This window comes from Sus scrofa, chromosome 8, assembly GCF_000003025.6.
Source record: "Sus scrofa isolate TJ Tabasco breed Duroc chromosome 8, Sscrofa11.1, whole genome shotgun sequence".
Taxonomy (NCBI): domain Eukaryota; kingdom Metazoa; phylum Chordata; class Mammalia; order Artiodactyla; family Suidae; genus Sus; species Sus scrofa.
The window spans coordinates 33,036,802-33,062,452 of record NC_010450.4 but is presented as its reverse complement, the minus strand read 5'-3'; the positions used below and the strand labels follow the sequence as shown (position 1 = coordinate 33,062,452).

Sequence of the window (25,651 nt, the reverse complement as noted above, 5' to 3'; positions counted from 1 at the left end):
AGGATACAGAAAAAAATTGTTTTAAAAGATTTATACATACCAGTTTCATCAAATGATGGTACTTTTTCCATTTTGAGAGTTTGTGATCCCTGTCCTTCTTTCTGAACATTTGTGGAGTACAACTTTACTTGATTCAGCGTGCAACAGGGAACAATGTTTGAAAAGCTTCCAAACGACACTAAATTCTGCCATTCTAAAAGAAAAGAAAAATTTACTTTTAAACTAACAATAAGGATTTTTATACCTAATAAAACATACCTATGATTAGAAAGAAAATAATTTTACAGAATAACTGTGAAACTTTCACTCTGCTATATACCCAAATGCACAATGCTAAGCAATCCCTTCCATGGAAGTATTTAATTGACCCTTAGGTGTACAGGGTCTATTTTTTTGTAAAGGCAAAGTTAAGATAATATTTCTTTTTTTCCCTAATTTGTAAATTTATTTATATGGAAACTTTTAAATCATATAAAGTCAAATAAAACATTCATATTATTCAGCTACTCTGAAAGGTCTCTGGCATATAAAAGAAACTCTTGATTTTGTATGCTGGTTGCTTGCTAAAAAAATGTTGGCATAATGTACTTTTCATAATAAAAACTTCTGAGGGGGTAAGATCAGGAAGGCTTCCTACCCCAAATTACCCTGCCTTCCTCCTGCTAGCTAGAGATTTAGTCCTCTTTCATTTCATAATCAATAAGTGAATTATATTAATCAGTTATTCATACTGTCACTGATTTCTTAAAATCAGATAATTAGATCAACATTTGGTGAGATTCCTCAGTACATGGGAATTCTAATTGAGGGAAGAATAGAAGACTATTTACAAAGCACTTCAGCTGCTGCATCGGGTTGGCTGTGGGCTGTGGAGGGCTGAAACATAGAAGGCAAATATATGCTACATTTGCATCAAAGTGGTAGAAAAATAAATCTATTTGTCTCTGCTTTCATGTGAGCCTTTATTTGTTTATTTATTTATTCATTCATTCATTTATTTTTCTGACCACGCCCACAGCACTTGGAGGTTTCCAGGCTAGGGGTCAGACAGGAGCTGTAACTGCTGGCCTATGCCACAACCACAGCAACATGGGATCTGAGTCACATCAGCAACCTACATACACCACAGCTCACCACAACGCCAGATCCTTAACCCACTGAGCAAGGCCAGAGATCAAACCCACGTTCTCCTGGATACTAGTCGGATTCATTAACCACTGAGCCACGACGGGAATTCCTATTTATTTATTTATTTAGTCTGTGCCCATAGCATGTGGAAGTTCCCAGGACAGGGACTGAACCCGGGCCAAAACTGCAACCCAAGCCTCTGCAGTGACAATGTTGGATTCTTAATCTGCTGGGTCACATGAGAACTTCCACCCCTCTGTTTTTCACTCTTTTAAGCTTTTAAAATTTAAAAACTCTGTCTAAATATAATTTATATATTTTCTAAAGGTTTAGGTGAAATGATGACATTATATCATTAGAGATAGTCAAGTTTCTCCAAGAATGGAAGGTTAAGCATTTAAGAGTTGAATTTTTTCTTTATTTTATTGGCACACGGAAGTTTCAGGCTAGAGGTCGAATTGGAGCTGCAGCTGCCCGCCTATACCACAGCCACATTGGATCTGAGATGCACCTGTGACCTACACTGAAGCTTGTGGCAATGCCTCCACTAAACAAGGCCAGGGATCAAACCTGCATCCCTATGGATACTTGTCAGATTCTTTTCCACTGACCCACAACGGGAGCTCCCCTTTTTGCTTTTAAATGTTTTCAGTTTGACCTACAGGCATGTATCATTTTTAAGTATGCAAATAGAGCAATTGTTTCCTTCAAAGTTTCCTCCTCTACCTTACAAGTTTTTCCCATCCATACAGAAACTTTAGAAGTATGTAAGTTACTTAACAAAGAAAAACACCTGTTTTTAGAATTTTTCCTCCAAAGTTCTTCAAATATTTGCTTCTTACATGCATCCAACTTAATTAGTACTTTTTTCTAAATAATTATTGTTTTACCATAATTGTAGTTGCCCTTTAAAAACCATTTCAGCATTATTGAAACTAAATTTTCACAAACAAGGTTGCTTTAAAAATCTATTCAGTGTTTTTAAGCCTGAAAACACATTTCAATTTTTCAATAATAAACACTGCAAACAACTTTGCAATTCTTCTGACTGATGAGATAGGTTTTTATTTTCTGCAGTTTAAGGAGGATGCAAAAAGGGCACATAATTTTTGACATGGCAGCCACAGACAGTAACAGATTACAAATTACACTATTTCAACTTTTAACCAACACTTAAAGGGCGGTTTAGATTAAACTCAACAGCCACTCTACCTAATTTTAAGTGTAAAAAGCCAAAACTGCTTGATCAGTAGAAGCGATTATGCTAGAAAGTCTAATTGGGGATTTTGGAGTACAGTATAATCATATAATTCATTTCATTCACAAGAGAATCAGCTATATTTCCAATACAGGAAAACTCAACAGTTAAATCACTACCCAAAAGCCCCAAGAACAGTGCTGTTAAAATTAAACCTTCTGAGATTTTAAGAGCCAGTTTTTACATTCACTGTAAAAATAAGATAGGAATATGATCCTATGTTATCATAGCATAGGCATTATTATACTTTATTTTACTTATAAACTTGAATGACTAGAACTTCCAACTTCTACTGCAAAGTCACGAAACATGCTACCAGTTTTTTCAAACAAATTTTTGCGAAATGTTTCTGTAAATACTCTTCATCCCCAGGAATCTGGAAGATTCTATTAGGAGTAGAAATAGTTCTCGCTCTTCCTCATTGCTCCTATTGTTTAGCAAGTATCAAACAATCTATGGTATGGCAATTACGGCAAAAACGGATGTAAGCCTATTTAAAACCTGCAAGTTCAATGTTATTTCGGAAATTATTGGACAATTAAAATTTGAGTCAGAAAAAAAAAAGTCGAAAGAGAAGGATAAAAACTCTTGACAACCACTTTTGTTCTAGCATACGGCTCCAGCACACACGTTTTCACCAAAAATATTGTTCAACCTAACTACACTCATTCAGTAACTGTGGAATGGTCATGCCCTCATATTTAGGAATGATTCGTAAATGAGCAACCCCCAACTCCCTCCTTAGAAAATTTAATAAAACGAGTTGAGAGTACAAGAACATGAGCAGGGTAAGAATATCTGCTCAGCCAAAAGTGATCAATGAAGCTAAGGCAATGAGCTCCAAAGACTCGAACTTTGTGGAGTCAGCAATTTCCCGCTGCCTGGAGGAAGAGGCGGGGCGGTCACCGCCGGACGGTGAGATGCTCACGTAACTTATTTGCAACAAACTGGTGGGTGTCATGGATTTCTCCTGGCTCGCGAATTGCCCCCCAAGATTCTGCGGGGGCAATGCCAAGACCATAGGTGACATCAGGATCGAGGCCTGTAGGGGTCCCTGCTGGTTGGGCCTGAAAGTAAGGTGCCGGGGTGGGAGGTAGGGCAAGGCAGCGACCGGCCGGAGGCGAGGAGCCCAACGCCCAGTGGCCCAGCGTGGAGCTCGGCCTTGTCCTCCAGGCTGGCTTCCGCGGAGTCAGCGGCCGGCGCGGCACACTCACCCTGGCGGTCGCTGGAGCCGCGGGCCGCCGCCCTGCAGCGCAGACGGAGCCGGCACAGGGAGGACCAGCTGCATCTGTGGGCCGCAGCGGCGGCGGCCAAGCCCGGTAACATCCTGGCGGGGCGAAGGCCCCCAGTTGGACACCACCTTCTGCCTCCGCGCCGCCACCAACACCAACTGACTCCATAGACTGGACACTAGCTAATATCAACGCCTGCGCCGCCGCAGGCGGCCTCCACGAACCCGGAAATGGTAATATTATTAGGCGACCGGCCGCGGAGACAGCGGAAGTGACGTGCATGCGGCGCGCGAACCCTGAAAAGTTGCTGGGTGGAGCTGGATCAGCTGGGGAAGGCGTGGCTGTGCAGGAAGTTTGGCATCGGTTTTCTCCTCCGCGACTAAGCTGTAGTTTTGGTCCTTGCCTGGAGATCTATAGGTAAATTGTTTGCTTCCTAGCAGCCAGGAAGTCCTTGGCGCAGTGTGTTTGGCATCGGTTTTCTCCTCCGCGCCTGTAGTTTTGGTCCTTGCCTGGAGATCTATAGGTAAATTGTTTGCTTCCTAGCAGCCAGGAAATCCTTGGCGCAGTGTCAGCCTTTGGAGGATCTGCCTACTTTTCTTTTCTCTGGGCTCTAGATCCTAGGTCGTTATGTTGGAAATGAGGGAGGTTAAGGTTAGGTGAGAAGGAAGGACAGTGGCCTTCTGAGCCCCTCTCTTTGGATCCTTCTTGGAGAAGCCAGAGCTTAAGGTGTCCTCAGCAGTCTGTGAACCTGTACCACAGTACATTGCAACACCGTTGTTTAGCCAGTAATGTGAAGGCAAATACCCTTAGAGTCATTTATTTGCCCTACTAACCATTGAACCTCAGATTCCTGTCTGTAATAGTGAAATAAGACTTAGGCTTTCATGGTTTTTTGGGGTAAAGGAGATGTGCAGACGTGTAAATAACAGTCAGTGTGGTCTCAGGGAGAGAGAGACCAGGACAGTATTCACCAAGCATTAACTGTTGTTTCTCTGATGTGTTCATTCAGGTGTCAGCTCAAACTGGAGAGACACCAAGCAGGGCCCTGTGGGGCCCCTGGGCATAAGGCTTTCTGTGTCCCCCATTTCTTGTTTTTGGGACTAAGCTTCAGTTTTCATGACCTTCCTTGAGTTCCAAAGGGCAGGTTCAAACAGTTGCTAATCTGGGACTAGGGAGGAACAGTCAAGAAACTATAGTGCAAGAGTTCCTGTGGTGGCTCAGCAGTAATGAACCTGACTAGTATCCGTGAGGACACATGTTTGATCCCTGGCCTCACTCAGTGAGTTAAGGATCCAGCATTGCCATGAGGTGTGGTATAATCCACAGACGCAGCTTGGATCTGGCATTGAGCTGTGACTGTGGCATAGGCCGGCAGCTACAGTTCCGAGTAACAATATTTTTGAGTTCTGCAGAACCATAACCCCCAACAGATGGAAACCAAAGAGGAAGAACTCCCCCCCTCTCCGCCCAAACCCAGTCCTGGGGCCATTGAACACCAAATTCAGAGAAGAATTTAGCTTGCCATCTACCCTGATCCTTATCTGTGGCCCTGTTTTCTTCTCCCAAACTATAAAACCACTTCCTAATCTCTCCGAAGGGAGGGCACAGTCTTTAGGAGGCCTGCTGTGGCCTCTTTTGCCCGGCAAAGCTATAAAGCTGTTTTTTTCTCCTTCACTCAAAACTCTGTCTGTGAATTTCTATTCAGCACCAGTGGACAGAGTTTTGGCAACAAGAGGGCTGCCTTGACCACTCTAGCCATTGTAGGGAAGCAAAATTTGGCACCCTAGAATGGGTTTCTTTGGCACAAGAATTAATTTAGACTGGTTTTTAAGTACCAAAAGACTCATCAGCTTTGACCTTTCTCCTAACTACCTAATAGAATGTAGATTGAGGGCCTCTTCCTAGAAGGGAGTTATCACCATAGATAAGCATATTAAGAACTAGGTGAGCATCCCTGCAAAGTCTTTGTTAAAATTCCTCCTGGTCCTATTGTCTCTGCAGGCCCAGCAAACATTTGTTTCCTGAATATTCTCTTTTTTTTGTCTCCTTGTCAGTTGCCTTCCTCCCCTTTAAAGTCTCAGGCTACTACCCCCAACGTTGTCTTTTGTCTTTAGCTGAAGTCGGTATTCCAGGTGAGAGTTTCTGGACATTTTAGAGAATTGCTCAGTTTTCTTGGGTCTCACCCAAGAAATAATATACACATTATTAAACTTTTGTTTGATTATCTCTGTTAATCTTTTCATGTTGATTTAATTCTTAGACCTGCCGGGAGGACTTGAAACTGAAACACCTCTGACTTGAACCCAGCCTAAACCCAGATCAGGACTCAAACCCATGGTTTTTTAATTAGAATCACTTACGAGGTGTTTGGACTTAGTGAGGCTTAGATTCTTTGTGTCTCAGGGAAGGAAGTCAGCTAGAGACAAAGTAATAGGCAAGAAATAGATTTATTAAGATAGGACACTTGTGAGGGATACAGGCAGGCAGGCTTGGCTCTGAGGATGATGTGGGCTACATTTTTATAATCTAAGGAAAGGGGGGAGGGGAAAAAGACCACCTTCCTCATCCTGCAAGTAGACGTCAGGCGTACATCCTTAGCTCCTCTTTCATATTGGGTAAGAGAGTATTTGGCCCTATGAGGTCAAACTAGGACTGTCAGGGTGCTTACTCAGATCAGCAGAAGGATGGTAACATGTGCTGTAATGTATGTTGAATTAGCTCAGGTTTCCATATAGTGAGAGTTTCCTACTTTGGAATGTCACCATTCCATTAAATTCCTGTCCTCGGTCCTAAGGATTATTATCTTCCTGAACTTGAATGCAGGCCTCATTTTATCTTTTACTTTAATGAGCTGAGATATGCCTCTGGTCATCTTTTCTTTATGGTTTTATAGGTAAGCAAGGCTCCTTCTTTCCAAGACATTCTGAGGGCTTTCTTGAGCCATTATTAACTTACAGTGGTCTCCCAAAGTCCCAAGGTTTCCCTCTCTATCTGTGGTCCCCTACTGGGATTTCTGCAACTACTTGTTAACTATCCTACTGTATCCCTACCAGACTTAGAAAGATAGCAGAAGATGTCTTTCTCCCCCATGCTATAACAGGCCTGTTTATTTTCTACCCTGTTGCCCTGTATACTTTTTTTCAAAATGCCTATAGAAATTTGAAATGATCTGTCTATATATATTTTCTGGCTCTCAGAATAAAAAATAAGCATCATGATGCTGGAATCTTGTGTTTGCACATTGCTTTTTCCCAGGGACTAAAACTGCCTAACACAAATACATTAATTGAATGGAAATCATGGTGGTTTTAGGACTACTGTTAGCTATAGCTCTGCTGTTGTCAAACCCAAGTTCCTGTGCCCGATGCACAAGTGAGGGCAAACAAACCAAAATGTCAGAGTTTGGAGCAGAGAAAGTCTTATTGCTGGGCCAAGCAAGGAGAACGAGCAGCTCATGCTCAAAAAGCCAGAACTCCTAGGTTTTCAGAAGGAGTTTTTATGGGCAGAATTTGGGGGAAGGTCGGCAAGGGGTATGACCTTTTTTTTGTCAGTGGTAAGGTAACTGGGTGATGTTCCATGAATCTCAGTCATGAACCCTCTGGTTCCAACCAGTCTCTGGTCCACAAGCTTCTGCTCATGCTATCCTTCACCTGGATGGGAGCTTTAGTTCACCTAGAAGAACTCAGAGATGACATTGCTATGTATATCCATTCGCCAGGAGCCAGGACCCTGCTTTAGTGCTGCACTATTGTTTATTGACTGCTCCTCCTATGTTTCTGCATTCTCTCCCTTCCCTAATTAGTAACTGAATCTGCCCTTTGGAATTCTGGCAAAGTCTGGGAGGCTGAAGCCTTTTTCCTACAAATAAGAAACAGGGGGACACGAAGAGGCCCTGCAGGGTCCTGCTCGGTTTCACTGCAAAATAACTGATCCACAGGGAAATCAATTAGTATATCTCCAATTTTAAGAGAATCAGCACTTTTTTTTTTTTTTTTAGGGCTGCACCTCCGGCACATGGAGGTTCCCAGGCTAGGGATCCAGTCCGAGCTACAGCTACCTCCTACACCACAGCAAGCCACAGCAACGCCAGATCCTTAACCCACTGAGCTAGGCCAGGGATCGAACCCAAACCACATGGTTCCTAGTGGGATTAGTTTCCACTGTGCCACTACTAGCTCTGAGAATGAGTGGTCTTTTACACTGCTTGAGAAAGCACATCCAGATTAGTGAGGTCATTGCGATTAAATTATCATCAGAATGGTAGGCAGATTTAACTTCCAATAACATATTAAAACATTAAGTGGGAGTTCCTGTCGTGGCGCAGTGGTTAACGAATCCGACTAGGAACCATGAGGTTGCGGGTTCGGTCCCTGCGCTTGCTCAGTGGGTTAATGATCCGGCGTTGCCGTGAGCTGTGGTGTAGGTTGCAGACGTGGCTCGGATCCTGCGTTGCTGTGGCTCTGGCGTAGGCTGGTGGCTACAGCTCCGATTGGACCCCTAGCCTGGGAACCTCCATGTGCCGCAGGAGCGGCCCAAGAAATAGCAAAAAAAAAAAAAAAAGACAAAAAAAAAAGACAAAAAAAAAAAAACATTAAGTGGTTAGGAGTTCCTGCTGTGGCACTGTGGGTTAATGATCTGTCTAACCTAAATCCTTTGGATTCTTAAGGTCCACCCCTGGTTTCAACTGTCATTTTAGACTGATCAAAACCTCAAAGAGTTTGTTTGTTTTGTTCTATGTACAATAGGATTTTTTTTTTTTTTTTTTTTTGGCTACACCCAAGGCATGAGGAAGTTTACAGACCCAAGCCACAGCAGTGGCAACACCAGGTCCTTAACTGCTAGGCTAACAGGGAACTCCTGTACAATAGGATTTCAATTTTCTTTTTGTTTATATGTATTTTCTAATAATATTCATTCCTTTTGTGATAAGAAACATTTTGAAATATGCTTTTTTCAGGGTTGTTAAAATAATTTTAATAACACAGTTGTATGATGTGGAGAACAATGCTGGTACATAGCATGATTTCATCGTGTGTTAGTTTTTCTCTATCCTCCTTTCCCCTAGTATAGCTGGACAATAAGCCATGATAACATAGCATGGTATAACTTGACTTAAACACTATTAATTTTAATAAACTTCCAGAAGCCTTGACTTGCCAAAAAGTTCGAAGAATAAAGTGGATCATGCTGTGTTATCTTGTTTAACCCTCACAATGCTGGATGGCATCTTAAAATACTTCTGCACTTGTCTTGGTGTTTATACCTATATTGCCATCATATATTTGTCCTGACGAATAGGCTTCAGAATTTTCCCAAGTGCTGAAATTGAGGCAATGTTATAAGCAGATTGGGTAGGGGGAAGAGAGAAAGAAAACAGAGTGGCTTTCTTGACCTAAGAAAAGGCATTTTAGGCCTAAGCCATTTCGTGATCTAAGCCTGGCCACAAGGCTTGCCCTTGAATAGGTCTTAGTAATTAATGATCTTAAGGGAAGTGAAGGAATGCAGGAACAAAAGAAAAGCAGTCAAAGAACAATAGTTGAGGGGTGAGGGAACACATGGCAGTTGGGGGTTAGCAGATGCAAAGTATTATAGGTAGAATGGATAAACAACAAAGTCATACTGTGCAGCACAAGGAACTATATTCAATATCCTGGGAGAAACCATAATGGAAAATATAAAAAATAATGTATATATATGTATGACTGAATTACTTTACTGTACAGCTGAAATTAACACATTGTAAGTCAACTAAACTTTTTTTGGTTGTTGTTGACTATACTTTAAATAGTCTTTCATTGTTTTCTGAAATGTAGGTTAAGAGAGAGCCTGTCTCCAGATTTTATACCCCATTTTTTTGTGTGAGCAACATAATATTATCTGTTTCATGAGAATTTACAAAATCAATAGATGCCTAAATATAGGGAATATTAAGTCAGATGGGTGGAAATAGAAGTAGAAAAGAGATAAAATGTCATTTGATTATTACCATTAACCACAACTCCGGAGTTCCCATTGTGGCTCAGCAAGTTAAGGACTCTATGTCTCTGTGAGAATGGGGGTTTGACCCCTGGCTCCACTTATTGGGATAAGGATCTGGTGTTGCCACAAGCTGTGGCGTAGTGGCACGTGTGACTTGGAGCCAGTGTCGCCGTGGCTGTAGTGTAGGCTGGCAGCTGCAGCTCTGATTTGACCTTTAGCCTGGGAACTTCCATATGCTACAGGTGCGGCTCTAAAAAGAGAAAACAAAACACAACTCCGGCAATGTTTTCCATTAACTCTGAGTAAGTTCCAACTCGTTGCAGAAATTTGCTTCAGTTGTTGAGCTGCCTGTTCCTTGGTTTCCTCCTGTCCACTGCTTTGGGGAAGTAATGATTCTGGTCATGAGACAAACTTGGCTGTCTGTCTGGAAGACTAACTTAGGTAACCCATTTGGCGAGGGGTGGGGGTGTTGAATCGGAGCTTCAACTCCAGATCCTTCACCCACGGGGGTCGGAGCCTCAACGCCGAATCCTTAACCCACTGAGTGAGGCCAGGGATTGAATCTGCTTCCTCATGGATACTAGTTGGATTCATTTCTGCTGAGCCATGACAGGAACTCCCAGATACATGCATCTTAATCCTGACAGTTTTTCCCATCCTCTAGCTCTGTCCACATCTGAAGCCACTTCCCACTGCAGCCTCACTGTTGGGAATCAGGGAGAGAGGAATAGGGTATAATTCTCTATCTTGTCTTACATATCCATGCCAGTGTCTCAAAAGAGACACAGGACTAGATGCTTGCTCTATTTTATTCTCAGCCTCTTTTGAACCCATCTTCCAAATGTCTCAGCAGCATGGACAAACTTCATTACAGTTTCTTTGTTCCACCAACTTTATACTCCACCATCACCCTGAACACCTCCAACACATGTTTTTCTGTCCTTGAGTAGCTTTCTGGAAATACTTTTGTGTGACATCAGTCTATATATATTTGTGTGAAAGATTTGTGTGAAAGATTGTGTGAAATTTTACACTGATTATTTGATCTTTCTAAAAATATCCAGGCTTTAAAAAAAAAAAGGTTGGTATTAATTTTGGTTACGCCATATTCACTTCTGGACACAGTAGCTTTAGAGAAACTGAAGTGACAGTAAAATAATCCTGTCCCTGCCCTGTTTCCTGATTAAGAAAGAGCCAAGTTTGGAGAAGGGAGGCCAAAGCATGGTCTGCAACAAGCTGAAAATATGCCCTTGAATGCTGAGGCCAAAACTATGCCTGTGAAATGGTAAATAAGCTTGACCTTGGCTTTGGCTTTTTTTACCATAAGATAAAAATTGAAGAATCTCACATTCCTCTTTACACTTAAACAGAAGTAGACCATAAAGAGCCATGAGGCTTTCCAAAGAATCGGTACCAATGGAAGGAATGAACTGAACGAACAAAAGGAAATTTAAAAGACAGCAGCAAAAATGTTTTTAGAAAGCTAAAAACATTTCAGAAAGTGTCAAAAGAATAATTACTAAACCGACATGACGAATGAATTGCAATCACAGGCCATAGTACAAAAAATAATTATTCAAATTATTTATTAACTTGCACTGTAGCATCTGCTACATATTATTGTCAGCAACTGAATTGGGCAGGTTGCAGACGCGGCTCGGATCCCACATTGCTGTGGCTCTGGCGTAGGCCAGTGGCTACAGCTCCGATTCAACCCCTAGCCTGGGAACCTCCATATGCCGCAGGAGCGGCCCAAGAAATAGCAACAACAAAAAGACAAATAAATAAATAAATAAATAAATAAAAAAATAAATAAACTTACGTATCTAATAATTTAGCAAATTCATTCCTATTCCATACTTGGAGAAAAAAAAGGGAAAGAAAGAAAAATTAAAGATTATAAAAAGTGGTTAAATAGTGCCAAGACTGCTCATAGCATCTAAACACCATTTGGGAGTTCCCGTCGCGGTGCACTGGAAACGAATCCAACTTGGAACCATGAGGTTTCGGGTTGGATACCTGGCCTCGATCAGTGGGTTAAAGATCTGGCGTTGCTGTGGCTGTGGCTGTGGCTGGCAGCTACAGCTCCCATTAGACCCCTAGCATGGGGACCTCTATATGCTGCATGTGCAGCCCTAAACAGACAAAAGACAAAAAAAAAAACACCATACTTCCAATACTTAGAGAATCTCCTACCTTGTGGGTTTACCTCCCCGAGGTAGAAGGCTGGCACTTACTCTCCTAGGCCTCTTTCTGGCTTAGCCCACTGATGTGACAGAGGCTCTAACCAACCATCAGAAATCTGTGAGAGGCCTCAGTTTGCAAGAAAATAACGGGGAGAGCAGGGCATGTCATGGGACATATTTTGACAAGGGAAGAGTTGTGAGGCAAAGATACACAAATTGAGAGGCCATAGGGACAGCAGTCCAGGAGAGTGTCCCAGCAGCAGTGATGTCAGCAGAGGCTCATGTCGTTTCCGGTTATAGAGCTTCCAAGTCTGAGTCTCTCCTCCTTTTAATATAAACAAAAAATAAAGCAAAAGCTATTGGTTAAGTTTTTTTTTTTTAATTTCGTGGTTTCAACTGGAAAATTCTTTAGCCAAGGAGTACGATCAAGGGATAGATGCTTTTTTTTTTTTTTTTTTTTTTTTTTTGTCATTTTAGGGCCACACTTGTAGCATACGGAAGTTCCCAGGCTAGGGGGTAGGGGGTCGAATTGGAGCTGCAGCTGCCAGCCTGAGCCATAGCCACAGACAGCAACACAGGATCTGAGCTACATCTGTGATCTACCCCACAGCTCACAGCAATGCCGAATCCTTAACCCACAGGGCAAGGCCAAGGATTGAAACCCTTATCCTCATGGATACTAGTCAGGTTTGTTACCGCTGAGCCAGGATAGGAGCGCCTCTTTTTTTTTTTAATTGAAGTATAGTTGATTTACAATGGTGTATTAGTTTGGTGTAAAACAAAGTAATTCTGTTATATATATATATATATGTATATATATATACACTTTTTCAGATTTTTTTTCCGTTATAGGTTATTCTAAGATATTGAATATAATTCCCTGTGCCAGACAGTAGGACCTTGCTGTTTATCTGTTTTATATTAGTAGCATGTATGTGTTCACCTTAAGCTCCTCATCTATCCTTCCTCCACCCCTTTCCCTTTGGGTTACCGGAAATATGTTTCCTATGTCTGTGAGTCTGTTTCTGTTTTGTTAATTCATATTAAGATTCCACATATAAATAATATTGTATGATATTTATCTTTCTCTCTGATCCTCATTAAATTCTTATGTTAAAGTCCTAACAGTCAATGTGACTTAGTTGGAGATGGGACCTTTAGCAGGTAGTTAAGGTTAAATGCGGTCATAAGGGCAGGGTTCTAAGGCAGCAGGTGGCTTTATAAGAGGTGAGTGATGTCTTTCCCTGTCCAGGTACACATGTCAAGGAAAGTGAACATACAGTGAGATGGTGGCTACCTACAAGCCAGGAGGCCTCAGAATGAAACCTACTTTGCTGGCACCTTGACCTTGGACTCAAAACCTCCAGAACTGTGAGAAAAAAAAACTTCTGTAGTTTAAGTCATCCAGTCTGTGGTATTTTGTCATGGCAGCCTGAGTAACTAATATACCATGTTATCGAAGAGAAATATGGTTACTCTGTAATAAAGCAGTCTTAACACTGGCCAATTTAATATACACACAAAATCCCGAAGAATATTCAACCATGCCTTCATTTTCAAGTCATATAATCCAAACGTACAAAGTCCACAAGTCCACAAGCCAGTGGAGTGTTCTAATCTATTTAGCTTGCACCTGAGTTCCTTTCACAGCCATGGAGTTTTAAATAATAATGACATAGCAAGGTCACCAGAGAATCTCTGACAATCTCCTACATACCTTCTATATCTGTGTTGTATGTATGATACATTAGCCACGAGTCATATGTGGAGAGTGAGCATTTGATATAGGGCTAGTCTGAATTGAGATGTGCCGTAAGAATAAAATAAATATAGGCTTATGATGAAAAGAGTAAATTTTTAAAATTTTGTCTTTTTAGGGCCACATTCAAGGTATGTGGAAGTTCCCAGGCTAGGGGTTGAATCGGAGCTGTAGATGCCAGCCTACACAACATCTCACAGCAATGCCAGATCCTTAACCCACTGAGCAAGGCCAGGAATCAAACTCAAGTCCTCATGGATATTAGTCGGGTTACTGCTGAGCCATGACAGGAACTCCAGAAAGTATAAATTATTAATCATTAATAACCATTGAAATGATAATGTTTTAAAATATAGTGGATTAAATAAAAACATTACAAAATTATTTCACCTTTTACTGTTTTTATTTTTTATTTTTTGGCCACACCTGTGGCACATGGAAGTTCCCTGACCAGGAATCAAACCCACTTGGCAGTTACAGCCTGCACCATGGCTGTGGCAATGCCAGATCTTTAACCTGCTTCTCTTTTTACTGTTTTTAATATACTACTGAAACATTTTAAATTACATATACACCTTGCATTTGTGTCCTGCATTAAATTCATGTTGAACAGTGCTGCTCTATACACACACCCAATCTCTTAGTCCTAGTGATACATTCACTCTTTCCTTAAAGTCTCAGCTCCAGTTCTTCTTGGGTCTTACAATATCATATAATCTCCAATATTTAAACTTCCTTTGAAAATTCACAATTTTACAGTACTGGGTAGGGGAGAAAATGGGAGGTGGTCATTGTTACAAACATCAATTATTACTAAACAGTACTTATTTGCTGACTGTCTGGTATATGAATCAGTGGGAAATTATGTTAACTACTCAATTTATTCAATAAAGCACTCCACAGAATTGTTCTAAATTATAGATGATGGCAGCCAAAAAAATCTTTTGAGCCCTTTATGTGAAGCATTATACTAAACACTCTGTGCTTGAACTCATTTTATCATTTCACAATGTATAGAGTATTATTATCCACATTTACAGGAGAAACAGAGATTACATTTCTAGGAAGTGACTGAAGCCAGGTCTGTTGACTTCAGAGGCCTAGGGCTTGGCCACGCTCTACTGCCTTCCAGTGATCTTATTTCTGCTACTTCCTAGTATCCCAGATACACCAGTTTCTGCCAGACTCCCTAAGGAAGATAGAATTGTAATTCTGGGCATCATCCTTAGCACATTACAGATAAATTCAGTTTTGAGCATTTCTTAGATTAATTTTTGCATCCTTCTTATGAATTCATTTGGGATAGTTTAGAAAGAGCATGTTTTGGAGAAGACTTTTAATCATTTACTGATTTTGAAGATGTACTTCTGGAGAGAGCTCTTACAATTACAGGAGCTGATCTGATTTTGCCAAGTAGTAGCACTTTGCTTTCTGTCCCTTGCATAAGCCTTTATGTCCCTGGAATTGTGAGAGTTTAAAAAAAAACCAAAAACCTGTCAACACAAGGTTTTGTACTTTAATAAGGGAAAAAGGAAAACATTCTCTTAAGAGGTCCAAAGTTCCTCTTTTTGCCCAGAAAGGTGTTGACTTAAAACATGGTAATATAGGAGTTCTCCTGTGGCACAGTGGGTTAAAGATCTGGCATTCTCACTATAGCAGCTTGTGTTGCTACTGTAGCATGGGTTTGATCCCTGGCCTGGGAACTTCTGCATGCCACAGGTGTGGCCAAAGCAAAACAAAACAAAAATATGGTAATGTAGGTTTTAACCAACAATGACTCATCAAGTAGGATTTTGAAGGAAGTTTTTTAAATTCAGGAATCCAAGAATCTAATGTAAAATGAGAAGTGTAATATAATATAAAATGTAGCCAAAGCCATCCTGAGAAGCAAAATGGAGTGGGAGGAATTAGGCTCCCTGATTTCAGACTATACTACAAAGTTACAGTCATCAAAACCGTATGGTACTGGCATGAAAACAGAAATATAGATCAGTGAAACAGGATAGAGAACCCAGAATTAAACCTATATACCTTCAGTCAACTAACCTAGACAAAGGAGACAAGTATATACAATGGAGAAAAGACAGTCCCTTCAGTAAGTAGTGCTGGGAAAACTGGATGGCTACATGTAAAAGAATGAAATTAGAACACTTTCTAACACCATACACAAAAATAAACTCAAAATGGATTAAAGACCTAAAAGAAGACTGGATACTCTAAAACTCTTAGAGGAAAACATAGGCCGAACACTCTTTGACATAAACCACAGCAATATCTTCTCAGATCCACCTCCTAGAGTAATGACAATAAAAATGAAAATAAACAAATGGGACCTAATTAAAGTGAAAAGTTTTTTCACAGCAAAGGAAACCCTATAAACAAAATGACAAGACAACCCACAGAATAGGAGAAAATATTTGCGAATGAAGTGACTGACAAGGGGTTAATCTCCAAATTTTATAAACACCTCCTGCAGCTCAATACCAAAAAAACAAACAACCCCATCAAAAAATGGGCCAAACATCTAAACAGACAAGTCTCCAAAGAAGACATACACATGGCCAAAAAACACATGAAAAGATGTTCAACATCACTAATTCCCAGAGAAATGCAAATCAAAACTGCTATGAGGCACCACCTTACACCAGCCGGAATGGCTATCATCAAAAAGTCTATAAACAATAATGCTGGAGAGGGTGTGGAGAAAAGGGACCCCTCTTGCACTGTTCTAAAAATAGAATTACCATTTAATCCAGCAGTCCCACTCCTGTGCATCTATCCAGAGAAAACCATGACTGGAAAAGATACATGTACCCCAGTGTTCATTGCAGCACTGAATACAATAGCAAGACATGGCAGCAACCTAAATGTCCCTCGATAGAGGAGTAGATAAAGAAGATGTGGTACATATATACAATGGAATATTAATCCCCCATAAAAAGGAAGAAATAATGGCATTTGCAGCAACATGGATGGACCTAGAAGTTATCACGCTAAGTCAAGTCAGACAGTGAGACACCAGCGTCATACACTATCACTTATATGTGGAATCTAAAAAAGGGATACAATGAACTTTACAGAGCAGATACTGACTCACAGACTTTGAAAAACTTAATCATTTCCAAATGAGACAGGTTGGGGGGTGGGGAATGGGCTGGGGGTTTGGGACAGAAATGCTATAAAATTGGGTTGTGATGATCATTGTACAACCATAAATGTAAGAAAATTCACTGAGTTAAAAAGGAAAATACCCCCCACCCCAAGTTCAGGAGATCCATGCTACAATTGCCAATCTGCCTCACTGAGCTTTAAGACATGATGTGCTTCTCCCTACTGTTTGGGCAGAGAGTGGCCGGCTTTTCTCTTTGCTTCCATATGAGCTGTATAACTACTGAACGAGAAGATGAGCAAATCTGACAGCTGCTCCAATGCTGAGTGTTTGAACTGTAGTAATGAACACCAGGAGGGCATAATACTCTGAGCCCAGGAATGGAGTGGAAGTGAGGACCCAAGACCAGTGAGTCAATTTTTTATTCAAATGCTGGACAGCGCAGCTTGCTGATTAGAATAAAGACCCAAAAAAAACTTGTCCAAGAAAACTTAAATAAATAAATAAAATATGACTCACAACCACAAAATAAAAATGTAGCTATCTGTATAAATCTTCATGGTGTGCAAACATGTTCACCTCAAGCAATCCTCAAAAGAATTCTCCACTGGCCACATTGTACAAATGAGGAAACTGAGGCCCAAGGAAATTAAAAGAATGTCTAAAGACTGGAACCACCGTTTGTGGACTTTGTGACACTTACTTCTGATGTTATATATATTTGTAATTCCTTGGTCGTGTTTTAACATTTGAGCTAATAAGTTGAATCCATCACCAGAAAGAAAACCAGACATCCTGAATTAAAAAAAAAAAAAAAAAAGAGCCCAGAGGATGTGGCAAAACATTTATTTACTTTTCCCCAGGAGTCTCTTATCCAATCATATCACAGATTCCACCTCAGACAGTAGGCACTTTTCTCTCTTGGCTGCAAGTCTCTCCACCGTCTCCTTCCCTCTATACATCTGTTCTCCCAAATCTTTCCCTACCCCATGCCTCCTCTTATCTGGACTGCCAATAAAAGATCATTCAGTTCCCACCACCAAACAAACCTTTTCTTGTGAATGCTGACTAGTTCTCAAATCTCAAAGCCTAACTTTGGACTGATTTTGTTTCTAATAGTACGACCAACCAGACATTCCAAACTTTCAGCTAAGATCAACCTGAAAATATCAATTACATAAGAAAAAAAAACACATTAAAAGCAACCCTAAGGTGGCAAAATATAAATAATTTTCAGAATGAATGAATACACATGGGTAATCTATTCTAGCTCCTGGTAAACTTGGGTTAAGGGGTGGGAGCCACAACAGGACACTGAAGGCAAGAGATAAAGAAGAGGCCCCACCCAAGGAGGGGAATCTTACAGGAGACCTTTGCACAGCAAACAATTGCATCAAAAGTCTAAAGAGACTTCTAGGAAAGTTGCCTTTTTTTTTTTTTTTTTTTTTGTCTTTTTTTTTGCTATTTCTTTGGGCCACTCCCGCGGCATATGGAGGTTCCCAGGCTAGGGGTCGAATCGGAGCTGTAGCCACTGGCCTACGCCAGAGCCACAGCAACTCGGGATCCGAGCTGCGTCTGCAACCTACACCACAGCTCACAGCAATGCCGGATCCTTAACCCACTGAGCAAGGGCAGGGACCAAACCCGCAACCTCATGGTTCCTAGTCAGATTCGTTAACTACTGCGCCACGACGGGAACTCCGCCTTTTTTTTTTTTAATCTTGGTGCCAGATGGAAGAAAAATCTCCCCTAGTAATTCATAACCACAAGCCAGTATTTATAACATTTGTGCCCCAAATTTATAATTCCTCTGGGGAAAAAAAAACAAAACAAAAAAACCTAGAGCTAAGAATTGAATGTAGGAGTTCCCTGGTGGCTCAGCAGGTTAAGGACCTTGCATTGTCACTGCTAAGGCTCTGGTTATTGCTGCAGTATGGGTTCTTCTCTGTTCTGAGAACTTGCACATGCTGTGGGTGTGGCCAAAAAATAATATAACTGGAAAAAAAAAAAAAGTTTAAAGTGGTTCCAGAGCCATCTTGGAGCCTGTGGAGGCCTGCTGGGAACAGGACATCTAAAACAACAAATATGTTGGGGAGGTTGTGGTCCAAGGCCATTTTTGATGGTTATAAGTGGGATCTCCAGAACCAGAGGGAGCACATAGCTCTTCTTAAAATTGAAGGTGTTTATGCTTGAGATAAAGCTGAATTTTATCTAGGAAAGAGATGTGCTTTCTTACAAAGCAAAGAATAACACAGTGACTCCTGGTGGAAAATCTAATAAAACCAGAATGATCTGGGGAAAGGTACCTTGTGTTCATGGCAACAGAGGCATGGTTCGTGCCAAGTTCCAAAGCAACCTTCCTGCTAAGGCCATTGGACACAGAATCAGTGTGATGCTGTACCCTTCAAGGATTTAAACTTATTGAAAAGTAAATAAATAAAAGTGGATTTATTCTCTTGTATTTTTGTTAAAAATAAATAAATAAAGTGCTCCCAGTTTGGTAGTGGCCCAAGGCACATGACAGAAGCACGTTTAAGTTCTTTCACCTCAACACTTTAAGTATGCATGTTCAAATTTCTAAAGTTTAATGGGAAAAAAGTACCAGGTATTATCATTCTAAAATGGTAGAGGGGAAAAATGGGTAGGGAAAAAAAAAGGGAGGAAAATACAAACACAAAAGACAAGCAAGAAAGGAGGGGAAAAGAAACAAAGTTGGGACAAATAGCACAAAATAAGACACTAGAAATAAACCCATATATAACAACAGTGACAGTAATTATAAAAGGACTAAACTCTTCAGTTGAAATCTTTGGCTACCCCTTAGCAGGTGGAGTTCCCAGGCAGGGATCAGATCCAAGCTGTAGTTTGCCACAGCTTCGGTAATGCTGGATCCTTGACGCACTGTGTGGGGCTGGGGATCAAACCTGTGTCTCAGTGATCCTGTTATGCCACAGTGGAAACTCCTCAAACTATATATATATATATATATGTATATATATATATATATATATTTTTTTTTTTTTGTCTTTTTGCCTTTTCTAGAGCCGCTCCTGCGGCATATGGAGGTTCCCAGGCTGGGGGTCCAATTGGAGCTGTAGCTGCTGGCCTACACCACAGCCACAGCAACTCGGGATCCAAGCCGAGTCTGCAACCTCCACCACAGCTCATGGCAACGCCGTATCTTTAACCCACTGAGCAAGGCCAGGGATTGAACCCGCAACCTCATGGTTCCTAGTCGGATTTGTTAACCACTGCGCCACGACGGGAACTCCATCAAACTATATTTTTAAATGTAGCTACACAGTATTGCTAGTCAGGGTTCAGTCAGGGAAGCAGAACTGCTGAGTTATGGGACAAGGGATTTATATTAAAAGTAGGCCTGATACAGCTGTGGGAGGAGGTAGAGACCTGAGTATCCAGAAAGGGGAAATAGAAAATAAAAATAATGACTCCTGCTCCTAAGTCATTTTTCATGACTGTTGAAGAAAATTATAGGGGGGAGTTCCCTTCCTGGCTTAGCAGTTAACCATCCCAACTAGGATCCACGAGGACCCAGGTTTAATCCCTGGCCTTGCTCAGAGAGTTAAGGATCCGGTGTTGCCGTGAGCTGTGGTGTATGACACAGACACGGCTGGGGTCCCCTAGTTGCTGTGGTGTGGGCCATGGCTGCGGCTCCTAGACTGGAAACCTCCGTGTGCTGCAGGTGCGGCCCTAGAAAGATGAAAGAAAAGGAAAGAGAGGAAGGAAGGAAGGAAGAAAAAATTGTAGGGGAAAAAATGAGAAAGAATATCCCATTCATCTGCAAAGTGGGGACACAACAGGAATTTGTGGAGTGTCCTATGGGAAGTCATTGCTCCTGTGCGGCTACCAACTCTGTGAGTCCACAGCCAAGCAGCAGAGGCCTGCCTGGAGCAGCATTCAGGAGGAAGAGCTGGAAGAAGCACACAAAGCACACAGGTTGGACTCCGTTGGGCATCAGCTGCAGTTATTTGTCACCCTACTTACAAATTCAAAGTAAAGGCCACTCCTTCACATCTACCTGCCGACCCTGACCTAGAAAGGCAAACTGGGAAAACAGTTCCCAGCCTGGCTGAACTGACATCAAAACAATCTAGAATAGCTGTTTATAAGAAACACACCTGAAGCATAAAGGACAAGAACAAGAAAAGACACACGAGGCAAAAACTAAGCTGAAGAATCTTGGTGTATTGATATTAAAATGCAACAAAATAGACTCTTTTTGTTTTTGTCTTTTTAGGTCTCTTTAGGGCCACACATGAGGCACATGGAAGTTCTCAGGCTAGGGGTTGAATCAGAGCTACAGCTGTCAGCCTACACCACACAGCTCACGGCAATGCCAGATCCTTAACCCATTGAGCGAGGCCAGGGATCGAACTCACATCATCATGGATACTAGTCAGTTTCCTTAACCACTGAGCCACGAAGGGAACAACCTTTAACTTAAAATTTGAATGTCATTAGGGGAACCATGTACTTTTTGACTCAGTTCAGTCTTCCCACTTCTCCTGACACTCCAATCATTGGCCAGTTCACCTATTCTTGTTAGAAAACCTAAGTACGTTGGTATCTGTGGCATTATCCTTTCAGTTTATTTTTCTTGGGTAAGAGCAAATACTGAGTTGAAAACTTGGGATCCTGGCCATCAGTTTCATTTTAAGAGCCTTGATCAACATCAATAGCAACAATAAAACCCCAAAACAAAAAAAATCCTCAAAAAATCCTATGTGATTTTGTGCTGTGATTTACAACCAGATTTACTAAGTGGTTAATTACAACCCAAATTAATTTTGTATTTTTCAAAGGGCTTTTGATATATTCCATTTAATAGTAATAATAAAGTGAAAATATAGGGGATGGTCTAAACAGTCTGTAAATAAAGGACTATACAAATGTTATAATAAATAATTAAGCAGGTCTTGATTATTAAGTTCTACTGGTGTCTGTGGGTGAGAATGTATTATATACTTCAAGGTTAAAAAAAAACCTGAGTAAATGGTACTACACAAAATTTGGTATAAATGGTAAGAGTTTTTTTTGTTTGTTTGTTTGTTTGTTTTTGGCATGGTAGTTATCCATTTACGAGAGAATCCTACAACAAAATGTTCATTTGCAGGAGAGTACCTACTTTCTCCTTGTTCAAAACTCTGAAGATAGGAGTTCCTTGTGGCAAAGTGGGTTAGGGATCCAGCACTGTCACTACAACAGCATGGGCTGCTGCTGCAGCACAGGCTCAATCCCTGTGAACTTCTGCATGCTGCAGACTTGGACCAAAAATCCCCCCAAAAAACAAAACCTCTGAAGACACATTGTCTAAAATGACCTTCTAAGGTTGGACAAACAGCAAATGTATGGAGGTATCTAAGTATTGAATAATTATTTTACAAATTTAAAAAAAGAACTAATCTTATGAATACCCAAATTATGATGGGATACCAAAGAACATCCATGGGCTGCTGCCCGGACTCCTCCTTAGACTATAAAAATGTGTGCTAAGCGGACATGGTCTGAATGAGGTTGGACTCTAATGATTTCCTTCACAAATGCTCAGGCAGGAATTCCTGCTGACCTGTCTATGGAATTTGGATTTCTGTTTTAAAATAGAGATAAAAAGTCTACGGGGAGAGTTCCCATTGTGGCTCAGTGGAAACGAATCTGACTAGTAACCATGAGGTTGCAGGTTGGATCCCTGGCCTCACTTAGTGGGTTAAGGATCCAGCGTTGCCATGAGCAGTGGTGTAGGCCGGCGGCTACAGCTCCAATTTGACCCCTAGTCTGGGAACCTCCATATGCTGTGGGTGCGGCCCTAAAAAGACCAAAAAAAAAAAAAAAACCCACTACTTGTTTCATAAATATAATGAAAAAATTCACTGGCTCACTTAGGCACCTTGAAAATTAATAGTGATTATCAGCCAATTAAAATGGTCTAAAAACTCTGTAACATTAAAATGTTGAAATCATTAAGAAGCCCTTTATATCCTTGACTGAGTGTTTAATGTAAAAACCAACTGGAGGAGTTCCCGTCGTGGTGCAGTGGTTAACGAATCTGACTAGGAACCATGAAGTTGAGGGTTCGATCCCTGGCCTCGCTCAGTGGGTTAAAGATCCAGCGTTGCCGTGAGCTGTGATGTAGGTCGCAGACGCGGCTCAGATCCTGCGTTGTTGTGGCTCTGGTGTAGGCTGGCAGCTACAGCTCCGATTGGACCCCTAGCCTGGGAACCTCCATATGCCACAGGAGCGGCCCAAGAAATGGCAAAAAGACAAAAAAACAAAAACAAAAACAACCAACGGGAGAAGTTCCCTCTGTGGCGCAAAAGAATCAGTGTCATCTCTGCTGGTACCAGGAGGCAGGTTTGACCCCTGGCCCAGCACAGGGGGTTAAAGGATCTAGCAGTGCCATTGCCATAGCTGTGGCCTAAGTTGCAACTTTGCCTTGGATCTGATCCCTGGCCTGGAAACTCCATATGCCACAGGGCAGCCAAAAAATAAATAAAATAAAATAAAATGAAACCAATTGGAAATCAAATCAAATCAATCTATGTTCCTCTTTCCAGCCCCCTCGCATGACTCTTTATCATAGGAAAAATGAGAGCCAATAGAATTATTTTTCCAAAAATATGCCACCAAGGAGCAACTTGCCTGTACCATAGTTAATATAAGATTCTAACATTTTATTATTTTTTATTATTTATTGTCTTTTTTTTTTTTTTTTTTTTTTTTTTTGAGGGCTGCACCTGAGGCATATGGAGGTTTCCAGGCTAGGGGTCTAATCGGAGCTGTACCCACTGGCCAATGCCACAGCCAAGCCACGCCAGATCCAAGCTGTGTCTGCAAACCACACCACAGCTCACGGCAACCTGGATCCTCAACCCGCCAAGTGAGGCCAGGGATCGAACCTACAAAATATGTCTAGTCGGATTTGTTTCCACTGTGCCACGAGGGGAACGCCAAGATTCTAATATTTTAAAACTTGAGAATCTGAGAACTACCAGTATACAGAAAATAGACTAGGAATGATTTTATAAACCACCTTAAAAGTTGCTTGTGCATTATATTATCAAAGGTTTAAGAGATACTTATGTTTTTCTTTTTTTCTTTTTTTTTTTTTTGTCTTTTTGCTATTTCTTTGGGCCGCTCCCGCGGCATATGGAGGTTCCCAGGCTAGGGGTCCAATCAGAGCTGTGGCCACCGGCCTACGCCAGAGCCACAGCAACGCCGGATCCGAGCCGCGTCTGCAACCTACACCACAGCTCACGGCAACGCCGGATCCTTAACCCACTGAGCAAGGACAGGGATCAAACCCGCAACCTCATGGTTCCTAGTCGGATTCGTTAACCACTGCGCCACGACGGGAACTCCATACTTATGTTTTTCTAAGTGTATTAGTACTATATAGATGTGTAGTTAATTAGATCTGTCACAAAACCACTGTAGAGCAACTATAATGAACATAGAAACCCAAATGGATAAATAATAAACCTTAGAGATCCTCTGACTTTACCACAATATAAACATAAAGAAAATAAGCCTTCTGCTAGTTGCAATTATAAGGGTAATTTTTTTTTTTTCTCCTTTTTGGTCATGCCCACAATATGTGGAAGTTCCTGGGCCAGGGAGAAACTGCAACACAGCAGCGACCTGAGCCACTGCAGTGACAACACTGGGTCCTTAACCTGGTGAGCCACAGAGGAGTTACCTAATTTGAAAAAAACATTTAGTTGCCAGCAATATAACCATATAACTAAAAATATCAAAGACCTCAAAACATTTTTCTAAAAACTGTTCTTTTTGTAAGAAATATTCTGCTTTTGAGATTGAGGACTGTCTTCAGGAAAGGCAAATATAAAGTTTATATAAAAAACATCAGTTCTGAATTCTCTTGTGACTCAGCAGGTTAAGGGTCCTGCGTTGTCTTGGGTTGTTGCTATGGCTCAGATTCGATCCCTGGCCCAGGAACTTCCACATGCCACAGGCAAGGCCAATAAACAAACATCAGTTCAAAATATGCCTAATAATACAGTAAGCCCTAAAAGGAAGCTTAATCTTTCAAATAAAGGGATTAAAAAGGTAATTTCTACACTCTTCAAAAAATGATACTGGATATCATCTTAAATTGGGTATTACTAAACTGAACTGCAAAACATGAACTTAGTAATTCGTAGTATCAAGGACCATTATTTCAAGTCAGAGACACCTGCACAAAAACCTTTGTCAACAAATCACCTGTTTAGTCAGCTAACTCAAGGATCTCGGCTGACCAATTCTTCAAGATGTCTGTCCACTCAACCAGGCTTGAGGAATGAGATGACCTTTCCCTTCCCAAAGCTCGGAATTACTTTATCAACAGCTTCAAATATGCTCATATGTCAAGGGAAAGAACATTATGAATTAACAACATATATACTCCTAGAGTTCTTGTAGTGGCTCAGGAGTTAACGAATCCGACTTGGAACCATGAGGTTTCAGGTTCAATCCCTGGCCTCGCTCAGTGGGTTAAGGATCTGCCGTGAGCTGTGGTGTAGGTTGCAGACCCAGCTTGGATCCCACATGGCTGTGGCTGTGGTGTAGGGTGGCAGCTGTAGCTCCGATTGGACCCCTAGCCTGGGAATCTCCATATGCTGTGGGTGTGGCTCTAGAAAAAGGAAAAAACAAAACAAAACAAAAAAACCCCCAGTGTATATACTCCTAAGATCCTATATCACTAAGTCTTCAGGAGATCAATTCTCTTAATACTTTGTATTTACAGAGCTATCAAACACTTTTCCCCTTAAGTGGACAACTCATTTACTAATTTAGTATTTATTGACCTGTCAAACTGTCTTTACAACTGATTTCCATAATGCCTCTTAGACTATAATCTCTAAGTGGACAAGGATTTAACTTGTTTGTACACTGTTTTGCTTAGTTAGCATCAGTTATTAAAATTGCCACAGAAAATCTCTGCCGACTCTAAACATCTGGAAGAGAAATACATCCTCTATG

At 41.2% G+C, this 25,651-nt stretch overlaps 1 protein-coding gene and 1 pseudogene across 1 annotated transcript in view; one reads left to right on the top strand and one right to left on the bottom strand.

Annotated features, from left to right (window-relative positions):
* The window catches only part of SLC30A9 (solute carrier family 30 member 9), a 53,110-nt gene extending 49,323 nt beyond the window's left edge, over positions 1-3,787 (bottom strand). The window contains 2 exon segments of the mRNA NM_001137632.1: positions 41-193; positions 3,601-3,787. Coding sequence (NP_001131104.1) covers positions 41-193; positions 3,601-3,712 — 265 coding nt within the window. The 5' untranslated portion in view covers positions 3,713-3,787.
* On the top strand, positions 18,269-19,597 carry LOC106504636 (annotated as a pseudogene).